The following is a 10451-nucleotide window of genomic DNA, read 5'->3' on the forward strand; positions in this document are numbered from 1 at the left end:
TGTGCTGTAACACTGACCCACAAACCTGACTGCACCAACCTGCTGCCCTTTATCCGGGATTAAAAGGCATGCGCTAGTGATGGGTGATTAAAAAAAAAAAAAGAAGCAAAAACATGACACCTGAACAATTATGACAACGTTCAGATTGCCAGACAAGTCATTTTATTTAAGAAGTGCAACAGTCAACAAAATGCATTAGCTGCGTACAAAAATAAAATAGACACCATATCAAATACTGGCAACAAATCTTTATTACAATGGAAACAATATTTCTATACAGAACGAATAGTAATGAAAAACATCACAATTCTGAATTCCAAATAGTTGCGGACATCTTTGGCTGCTAAAACAAAACCACGCCAACGGAACTTGTACTGTATACTCCACCATTTCCTGCCACTTATTTCCAACAAGAGGCAAAAATAACAAAACAAAACAAAAAAAAAGTAAAAAATAAACTGTTTTTCTCAACTGGAGGTATGAATCAAAGGTTTATTTGATGAATGCAACATCAGGGATTTTTCCTTCCGTCTGAAAAAAAAAACAAACAAAAAAAAACTGAGTGTTACTCTCACAGGAAAAATTGCCTAATGCGAATGAATCAAAAGTTAACTTGTTACCTGTAACTGCGTAAAGATTTGTGCCGCTTTGTTGAAGTCCCACTCGTTGTCTTGTAAACACCTGCGACGGAGAAGAAATGCGTTTAGCCGCAGGAAAACGGCACCGAGCAAACGATTGCAAGACTCCAGATGAAGACGCTGACTTTTGGGACCATTCCAGGTTCATGCCCGACTTTTGCGAGAATGCCGTGAGCATCTCCTGCTGAGGTGCGGTGAGGGTGGGCACCGGGCTGGAAGATGGCGTCGGCGCGGGCGCCACGAAGGCCTTGCGGATCTCCTCCGTCGTGGCCAATCGGATGAAGAGCTGGTCGTTGACGATGCACAGGCTACGGAAAGCGTTTGCTTTTGTGGTCAGATGATCTTTACCCGTTGAAAATAATGGAAATCGGTCCCAGCCTTCCATTTTTTTTTAAATACACACATATGTGTGAACAGTACACATTGATTGTAAACTATAAATATCGTTATGGTATTAAAAATAAATGTAAAACACTAAGCAGTTCTGCCAGTTTTTGGTTAAATTGAATGGACATTGTGCTGCTCCTCCTTGTGCGCCATGAAGTCAGGCAAAATACAGTAAGATGCTGTAGTATTATTCTTTGCAGAGGATAAATAATATATGCCAAAGATAGTGTGATATCATCTGTTTTCATTTTTGCTTCCAAACCATATTTGATGAAGTATACATCATTTATTTGATTGCAACACTTCTGCATTTTTTAAGTGCGCAAGAAAATTAGGTATGGCAGAAGACGGCTTACCCAGAATTTCCTGCGGGGACTGTGATGAAAACTCGAGAGAAGGCCATGGTGGAGTCTCGGGATTTCCCATTGACTGCAACTAAGAAAAAATAATTATAAAAACATAAGAACAAACTCCTACTTAGGGTAAAATATACAACTTTAGTCTTTTGCTATTGTGCATGTAAGCCGGAATAAATGAAATTTCAAATAAATTATTTTGTTCTTGGTAGAAAGAACAAAATGGCTCTCACCTTCTTTGAAGATTCCACTCACGGTGAACGACAGTAGTGTGTTCTGTAGAGAAAAGGAGTGGTTAAAAAACAAAATAAAACAAAAAATAATAATAACAGGGCCAACCAGGCAAAGCACTCACAGTGTAGGTATTGACGTCGATGGTGAAAGAGGCGGTGTCATGCTGAGTTTTGGGCAGCTCGTTGATGAAAGCCACCACATTGAGACGCGTGTGCTTCAGCAGTCGGAAGCGCATCGCTGGAAGCGCCATAGTTCCGCGCGTTAAGGTCACGGGAAAGCTTTACACGGCGTTATCATCAAAGTCCCATTTAAACTGAACAAGCAAGAACTCACTGGAATCTCTGATCCGCTTCAGGTTTCGACTGTCTTTGTGGTACTCTCCCAGACTTGACCTACACACACAAAGGCCGCATTGGCAGGTGAGGAACTCCAGATGAGCGTTAAAACCAAGAAACAAAACTACAGCACAGTATATTGAATGCTACTGTTTTCTATTGGCATTTTACCTGGAAGGGTTTTGGTTGGAGAACGGTATTGTGAGGGACAACGATGCGCCGTCATGGTAAGCATCCAGGAGAGGCTGTCTGTCCCCAGAGTCGTAGATATTGTAGTACCTGACACAATCACAACAATCACGAATTGAGGCGCTGTTGTGCCTTGGCCTTGTCGTTTTGAGATTTGTCCGACTCAAAACTCACTGATGCAAGAACCGAAGGATGAGGCCTTTGATTTCATCCGAGCCGAAGTAGCTTCCCTGGATTGTCAAAGCGAAATGAACGCTTCGGTCAGACTTCCACTTGTCAAGTTACGTCTATGACTACTTTGCGTGTGACAGAACAAGTAACCTTGCAGGGGGGGATGGTGGTGGGCGTTTCCACATCAAAACCGATGGGCGGAGGAAGGTCGTTACCATCCTAAGGGGGGCAGAAAAGGAAGCATTGGAAATTTTCTTTGAAAAATCTGCAGCGGTGCCTTGAAAGAGAGTGCGTTAAGAAATTAGACCAGTTTCCAATTCTGTGTTAGGATTATGGCGGTGCAGTGATTCTATGACAGGGGTATGTGAGGTTTTTAATAGGGTTTCTGAAGCTATCAGGAAATCTAATTTAGTGCTTTTAAATGCCTTGACAGGAACATTTTTCTTTCCAAATTAAGAGCTAACAAATTGTAACATGAAGCAACATTGCTACGTTGTGGGGTACATGGCTGAAAAATGATGGATCAAGCCCCGAAAGACGCACAGTAAAACACTCATATCTCAAAGCACCAATGCATTTTGAGTAATTTTGAGTAACAGCAGCACAAATTACACAAGCACAAAGTGGGGATACAAATTTAAATCAAAAAGTTGCCTCACCAGTTTCAGGAGGCGGGGAAACCTCTGCCGCATAGCACTGGCACGGGAACAAGAACCCAAAAGGCATTAGATCATCATCATCATAAAATGAACAACTGCAATAAAATTGCATTTATTTGTGCATGTAGCCACCTCCTGTAGGCCTATTTGATATCACTGTGTGCCTCCAGCCACTCGAGTTTAAAGATGTTACACTGCTAATTCTGCAGGAAACTGATGGTATCAAAAGTCATCAAATATTTGAACTGGTTTAATTCTGGCCTCAGGAGTTTCCCTGTAAAGTTCGTATGTTCTCTCTGTGCTTGCGAAGATGTTCATGTGTACTCCAGTATCATTCCACATTCCAAAAAACTTGCTAAGTAGGTAATTGAAGTTGATCTAAAGTATCCACAAGCATGTGTGAAAGTTGTCTTGAGTAGTGTGTCAATTGGGAAAGCGTCCATTTCAACCACAATTCTTGACAATGAAGAGGACTAGCGGTCAAAATAGAATACATAATCTTAATGACGAAAAAAAAGAACACGTAAAGTCGGGATTGTTCTCTCACCGCAGTTACAAAAGGAACTGCTGTAATTCCACACTGATAAGAGCAATCTATCTTATCTGAAGAGGGAGTAATCAAACCAAAGTTTCTCACCCAAATATTATGATAGTAAGATGCTATGCTTTATGCTTGTTAGGCATTTAGGGAAAGTCCGAGATTATTGCCATGAAAAAGTCAGAGAAGCAAGCAAATGAGGCGGAAGCTTGCAAAGTAATGCTTCCTGACTTGCTTTTCTTTGTACCTAATCATACATGTGAATGTATACCGGTAGTACATTTCCGCAACGATACCAAACGCGTGTTCCATTAAGACCCATGCAGCGACACTGTTCCCACCCCCATGTGCACTTACCACAGACAGGTATACTCACCATCTCCCCCAATACGGACATGGGGAAGTGACAACCACACTTTTCTAGAAGCACATACACACACAAACACACGCAATAGACACATAGGGGCAGTCTATGACAAGACTGTACTGGATATCTGCCGGAGCGTTCCTTCAAAAAAAAGTATTGTGTTGAATCTCAGACTAACCGATGAGAAACAAATGTGAAGCAGCTATAAGGCGTGTACTTCACAAAGACCTGTGAGTAGAAGAAGAGAGTGAGGAGAAGCAGTGAAGCAGAACTCAGAGGTAGAGGCATGTCGCTCCGTGATTATACGCAAGATGGAAAAAAAAAAAGAGCGAGAGAACGACGGTTTCAGCGTGAGCTGGACCCAGCACCCTCCCTGCCGTCCGCCATAAGAACGAGCCCCCCACAGGAGCTGATGAGACAAATTCTACTAAGCAATCTTAACATTAGCAAAATCCTACATTGCCAAATCCTTTGAGGAGATCAGACTAGTGATATCCTGCCATGCAGGATTGGACTTTTTTTTTTTTTTTGCCTCTGATCACAATCACCAGCAGCATGGAAGAGGGAGTGTTTGACTTCTTGTCGCCAGGTAATACAAAAAGACCCAGTTGAGAATGTTTCTGTCCGAGGCTCTTTCAAGCAATTTCATCTGTTCCGATGATGAGCCAGCTGGTTGGCGCATCACCCCCCACTTGACGAAGGTGTGCCCTCGCCGCGCCCATCGGCTTCTCCTGAGCAGTCCCGCTCCTCCACTGGTGGCGTGAGGCCGTACACGCCGGGACTGAGGCTGAGTAATCGTGACTGTGCCTGCCTTAGGTTGTCCCAAAGTTTGGAGGTGGGATCTTACCCGTCATGGGCTAACCAGCCTTCCATACCCGCCTGATGAGGGAAGCCGAGTGGGCGAATCGTTAGTTGTCGAAAGGGAAGCACTGTCCGTGCATTTTTTTGTTTGTTACTTCCTCCATACGGATAGGTCCATGCCTCTTCTCTTATACGCAGAACCACAACACAGTAGTGGAGCGCTGCACAAGATCTTCTTTGCCATTGCAGTCCATGTAACGCGACCCTCCGTCTAATCTACAAAAACAGGCCTAAGATATCTTGGTCTTTTATGGGATGCCTGCAAGGGATTTGAGCAGGGGGAGCGCTGGGCACAGCACACCTGAGAACCTCAGCAGAGCTTACAAAAGATGTGCTCACACACACACACATATACACACACTCAGTTGGAAAAGAAGAGACAGCTGGCCAAATTGATGCGCTGGGGGGAAAAAAATAGCATAGAGGCGATTTTTCAATCAACATACGGGACAGTAAGAAACATATCTGCAGTTTAAGTGCAGGAGGAAGGTAATGTGAACCGACAGATGACAAAACAACCTGCGTGGGGGGGTTAAAGACTTTGTTAAGAAGTAAATCAGGAACCAAGCGAGATCCTACACAAAAAAAAATCTCCTTATGCACAAACAGGGAATTAACCGAATCAGTCGGCTCTGTTCAATCCAATCCAGTCATCCTTCCCTGCTGGGCTACCGAGCATCTTTTAATCAACAATGTTTTTTGGGGGCTATGTACGCACTTGAGGACATGCCAGTCTGGCTCAGACATTTATAGTATTTGAGTTCCATGCGCAATGATGATCTCACCCCCCAGAATGCTCAACTAACCTGATGTATGAGGCCTGGTCCTTGAACAAGTCACACAAGGGGTTCCGGACCAGCCACAGCTCCACCAGCTTCAGACCTTTGACTTTGTCCAGATCCCGGTCCAACTTGAGCTAAATGGCAACAGAGCGATATTCAGTAGGGACACAGATATGCAACAAAAACAAATGTGGTAATATTCGACACCCACCTCATTGTGGGAAAGGTTGAGGCTCTTCAAATTAGGCACTTTTGTAACCAGTTCGCTAAGATCATCCAGCTTGTGGATACGGTTGTTGCTCAGGTTCAAGCTGGCCAGCTTGCAAAACAAGATCAGCAAATTGACACATTTTTGCATTTGATAGGCGATGGTGTGAATTTTTAACATAACATTTATTATTATATAAATCTTTCACCACACCTCTGGAATGTTTTCTTCAATAATCTTGATGACGGCTTCCATATTTGTCTTCCTATTGAGAATGACTTCAACATTGTGAGAGACCAGGTCTGTAACAATAAAATGCACTTTCACATTTCAGACACAGCAATAGTAACGGCCCTTTGTAGAGCAGAAAAATAAAAACAGTAGACAATGATAGCTGTGTTGAAGAATATGATAATGCTTCAACAAAGTACTGTGAATGTATACTTACCAGGGTCAGTTCGGATGTTGTTCAAGTCAAGAGCTTGTTGGGATCCGTCAAAACGCTTCGCCATACATTGCTGTTATAGAATCATATTAAGAGAATATGTGACTTCAGTTGTCCAAACGATTTTATTTACATCTGAAATACCTTGCATTTCAGGCAACAATCAAGTGAAATGTAAAGCAAGAATGTGGTTGTTCAAACTTTGTGTTTTGTATTTATTAATGACATTTGGCTAAGACAATTAAAATGTGCAGGATGTAAATATATCAAGTAATATTAAGTACTCAAATCTTTCTGGGAAAAAAGTGGAATAAGTAGATCACTAGTTCTTGCATTACTCAAACGTGTCAAGGAATAACAATTGTCTTTTAAACTTACCTTCAAATGCTCAATATCTTCTGGCTTTAGGTCAGAAAGAAGGAAGTTGGGTGGATTGCTGCGATTGACGTGCACTTCCACCTGAAGCAAAGAAACGTCACATCAGTAAAACAAGGCCCAATTAATGTTTTCAATTCACACTTTTTTTGTGAAGTAAGAGTTTTCAATTGGGAGTACATGAAAGCACTTGAGGGGGAATGTGAAATTTTCTAAGGATTTCTCCAGGCAACAGCAAAACCAATTTAATGTTTTTTTTTTAAAGGCTGTGAGAAATAGTACAGGTTTCTTTTCAAATTAAGAACAAATTAAAACATTGCTAAATGGCATTATACTATCTCCTTTGCAAAACAAAAACAAAACCTATTATATTTGTAGATCTAAACATTATTTAAATCTGATAAGGGCGGCACAGAACTCTGATAACTTTTTCCTCACATCTGGCCATTAATGCTTTGTGCTAGTTAACTTGTACTTTGCAGAAAAAACAGTTCACAGAAGGAACATTATGTTATTAAAAAAAAGTTGCAAACTACTAGTGTAGGAATGGTTTTGTGACAGGCGATGTTTTAAATTGACACCTTGTAACCGTCTGTGTCGGTGATCTTGTGGGAGCATTTATGCAGAGCAGTGGCTGCCGTGGCATCGTCCAAATAGAAATGGGCTCTGTTATGGTCAACGTGGTACTGTAAAAACAAAGCGTGACGCAACGAGAAACAACTCGTAAACAAAAAGTTTATGCATTACAGCAATAAGGTGAGGTGTAACCAAATCTAACATTTAAAACTGTGCCTCACCTGAACAGGCGTGTAAGTTACAGAGCAGATGTTTTGAAGTGCAGTCAATAACCATTTCTTGTCGTATTTTTTTCCATGAGGAATCTGGGGAAAAATATGATTGACAGAGGCATGAAGATTGATAGCATAAAAAAAAAAAAAAGATTTATGAACTTAAGTGATACATACAGTAACTTTGTACCAGGTGGAACGATTTCGGCCTCCACCACCTCCGCCACCGCCACCACCTCCACCCCGGTCTCCTCTGAAGCCTCCTCTGCCACCTCCTCCTCCTTTTCCTTGTCGTCTGTCCCGCCCGTCTTTTCGAAAGGGCCTTCCGTAGGGGGTGCTGGATGAAAATAGATTACAAACAAAATAAGTTAAAAGATCCAAAATGCTGTCTTATCTCTGCCAAAAATACAGCCGTGCATGTGAATTTGACATTTTGCAAACACCTTAATGAATTGCCTTTGACCCTATGATATTAAGTGTTGTTAAACAGACTGTGAATCAGTCACACTCACAATCTGTTCTGATTGTTGCTCTCTTGACTGCTGTCGTTCATTGTCACGTCTCCATCGACGTCTTCAAGTCTGGACCGCGGTCCCGGACCCCCAAAGCCGCCAGGTCCGTGGCCGCCACGTTGCCGGTCTCGTCGAAAGCGTTCGTGAGAGCGACCTTTATTGGAACTTCTGCCTTTGCGGTTGCGATTGTTCGGTGCAGTGCGGTCGTCATGCTCTGAAAGATAAATAGTTATTACCACCTGTGTACTTATCAAATGGTAAGGTCAAAAATCATGCATATCATTTAATAAAAATTAGAAACAAAAGAATGAGGAATTGGACTGATCTTAATTGAAAGCCTCTTAAGAAATTTAATAAATTATTTCAAGCACAAGCCTCTTGTGGACCTTTTTAATGCCTCTTTCGAAATGTGTGACAAAATTGCATATTGTCTTTAAATTGAATAACACAAGGATATTGAAATAATTTGTGATACTACCAACCCATTTGAAATTAAAAAACTAGTTAAAGCAGTGGTTCTTAACCTGTGTTCATTTGAACCTTATTTGTTCGGTCTCAGAGGCTCAACGCAGCCTCCACTGATTTGTTTTGAGTTCATGCACCGTGTTGGTTATGTTTATTAAACAAGGCAATGTTAGTACACCTTTCATGTTATGCACCAGTTAATGAATAATTAGTTGAGGATGAATTCAGAACGTTAATGAAATGAGGCTATTCTTACCCAATCTACAATCACGAGCATGTAGTGTGTCTTCACATCATCTCTTTCTAAATGTGACAATATTGCAAATTTCCATTTTATGACTGAGCTAATGCAACCATTTCTCACGACCAACACACTAGAACTATAACAATAGTTAACTAATTTCTGCACATATGCATTCAAAACTAGTTATCCGTCAATTGTTTGATGAGGGGATCAGGCCAGCATGTTAATAAGATGGCATTCCACACCAACTACAAAATGAACTGTTTGACTAAATGAGTTTTAATAAACATTTTGTTTACTGATTTTGAAGGGATTATCATGCAATGATAAAGAATGCTATAGCGCGACCTAGAAGTTGAAATTATGAAAACGAGTAACTATTTTGTTGCACACTTTAGAAAGTAGCACGCGATTAGCTTCAAAATCTCACGTAAAAAATGTGGCCGCCTTGAAACGCCTGCAAGTTCCCGAGACTCTAAATGTATGCAAATATGGATCTAACCAAACAAGTATGCGTTGTGACTTAACAGAGCGATTCCTGGTTTCAAACTCGCTCTTACAAACCTTGATTATATAATGTGGTCCAAAAATAGAACTAGAAGATCAAAGAGGCCGAGAATGAAAAAGTTTTACCTCTTGAAGTCATGAAATCAGTGCATCTAACCTCCCTTGTCAGCATAGAGCCTGAATAAACAAGGCGCCGGGGGAAAAAGGAAAGACGAAGTAAGATTAACGATGCTGTGACACATTACTTACCGAAGTAATAGGCACCCTCCGCCATTTTTCTTCGTGGAAGTTATGAAATAATAATCCAAAACAGCCAAGACGTTGGACGTTGTTTGAAGGTTGGCTGGTAACGCGAGGTGCCCTGTCTTATTTTCGAATCCAAATGGCAAGGTAACAAAGAAGAAAGGGCGCAGTGGGCCGTCGCCACGCTAACGGCTGAGCTTAGCCAGTTAGCTTCGCCGCCTGCGGCTCGAGACTAAAATGGAGGATGTGTTCACTTTCAGCTTCCGGGTTACGTTTGGCTACTACAAGTTACGTCATAACATGTTTGCGCATGCGCCCCCTGGTAATGACGCAGTCACGTAAGTTACGGTACAAAAGCATACACTTGACATTGATAATAAATTAATCATATGTAATTTTTAAGCCTCCAAGTAGATATTTCCGAATTAACGGGAGTTAAATGGTCGAAATCGACTTACTGCGGTCTAGGGTTCGTGTCACCTGCAGGTTGGGGACACGTCTCCACTGCGTGTCCATGTCGTATGGCGCACATCTATTTACCGGGTTTACCTACATTGACAAAAACAAAATTGCAAAAACAAAAGTGTCGTTTCTGGAAAAAAAAAAGAATGAGAATGGGCAAAAGGTTGCTTCTTGACAAGGCCCGACTTCATTTCGCCATTTTAGCTTTAGCTGCCCTGCGCACCTCGGCCCATTCTGTTCACTGTGCACATTTGTGAACTCACCACGAACATTTTCACCCCTGTCCACATATTTTTTTGTTATATTTCTTCTCGTGTTTGTGACGCGACGAAACGACTAAACGACAACGTCGTTTTTTAGCCACCGCTCACGTTCATGCGGTCGCGTCGTCACTTCTCTTTCTGCGAAACTCAAAATGGCGCCATGATGTGACGTCATCGCCGAGTTATCTTGTCTCAAACTATATTTTTCATCGAAAATGTATGGGAAAAAACTAGTTTTTAAGAACGCATTTAAATATTTTATGCGCTCAATTTAACATTATTTGAAACAGAAAGCAACGAATTCTGCTCTTGTCAACTCGAATGTTTTTGTTTTAAACACGTTGAAAAAAATGGATGGATGAATTTATGTATTTAAAAAAACTATCCTCTTGCGTTGTCATCTATTTTAAATAGTAGTAATT

At 41.4% G+C, this 10451-nt stretch overlaps 1 protein-coding gene across 2 annotated transcripts; it reads right to left on the reverse strand.

Annotated features, from left to right (window-relative positions):
* Positions 1 to 228: 228 nt before the first annotated feature.
* Positions 229 to 10176, reverse strand: nxf1a (nuclear RNA export factor 1a). 2 transcript variants are annotated; one of them, XM_088430970.1, is made up of 23 exons: positions 10030 to 10176; positions 9763 to 9853; positions 9188 to 9238; positions 7846 to 8059; positions 7511 to 7670; positions 7343 to 7426; positions 7127 to 7231; positions 6549 to 6629; positions 6174 to 6243; positions 5939 to 6027; positions 5729 to 5836; positions 5542 to 5651; positions 2970 to 3006; positions 2461 to 2529; positions 2314 to 2369; positions 2122 to 2229; positions 1949 to 2007; positions 1737 to 1852; positions 1615 to 1657; positions 1382 to 1460; positions 764 to 946; positions 621 to 681; positions 229 to 531 (listed from the first exon to the last, which is right to left on the reverse strand). In XM_088430970.1, the coding sequence occupies exons 1-23, from the start codon at positions 10054 to 10056 to the stop codon at positions 493 to 495; spliced, it is 2040 nt and encodes a 679-aa protein (XP_088287096.1). In that variant the 5' UTR covers positions 10057 to 10176; the 3' UTR covers positions 229 to 492. The 2 variants fall into 2 exon arrangements, with proteins under 2 accessions (XP_088287096.1, XP_088287098.1); XM_088430972.1 differs by lacking the exons at positions 9188 to 9238; positions 9763 to 9853; positions 10030 to 10176 and adding an exon at positions 9311 to 9536.
* Between the last annotated feature and the right edge of the window lie 275 nt (positions 10177 to 10451).

This window comes from Hippichthys cyanospilos, chromosome 13, assembly GCF_059441005.1.
Source record: "Hippichthys cyanospilos isolate Australia breed blue-spotted pipefish chromosome 13, RoL_Hcya_1.0, whole genome shotgun sequence".
NCBI classification, from domain to species: Eukaryota; Metazoa; Chordata; class Actinopteri; order Syngnathiformes; family Syngnathidae; genus Hippichthys; species Hippichthys cyanospilos.

What these genes read in the sequence shown, in the direction of transcription:
- nxf1a (XM_088430970.1), bottom strand. Translation starts at nt 10,056, where the DNA reads ATGTGGACAGGGGTGAAAATGTTCGTG. An exon ending in AAGATATTGAGCATTTGAAG is followed by an intron (nt 6,244 to 6,548) that starts GTAAGTTTAAAA and finishes ATTCTATAACAG; the next exon opens with CAATGTATGGCGAAGCGTTT. An exon ending in GAGTGGAATCTTCAAAGAAG is followed by an intron (nt 1,461 to 1,614) that starts GTGAGAGCCATT and finishes ATTTTTTCTTAG; the next exon opens with TTGCAGTCAATGGGAAATCC.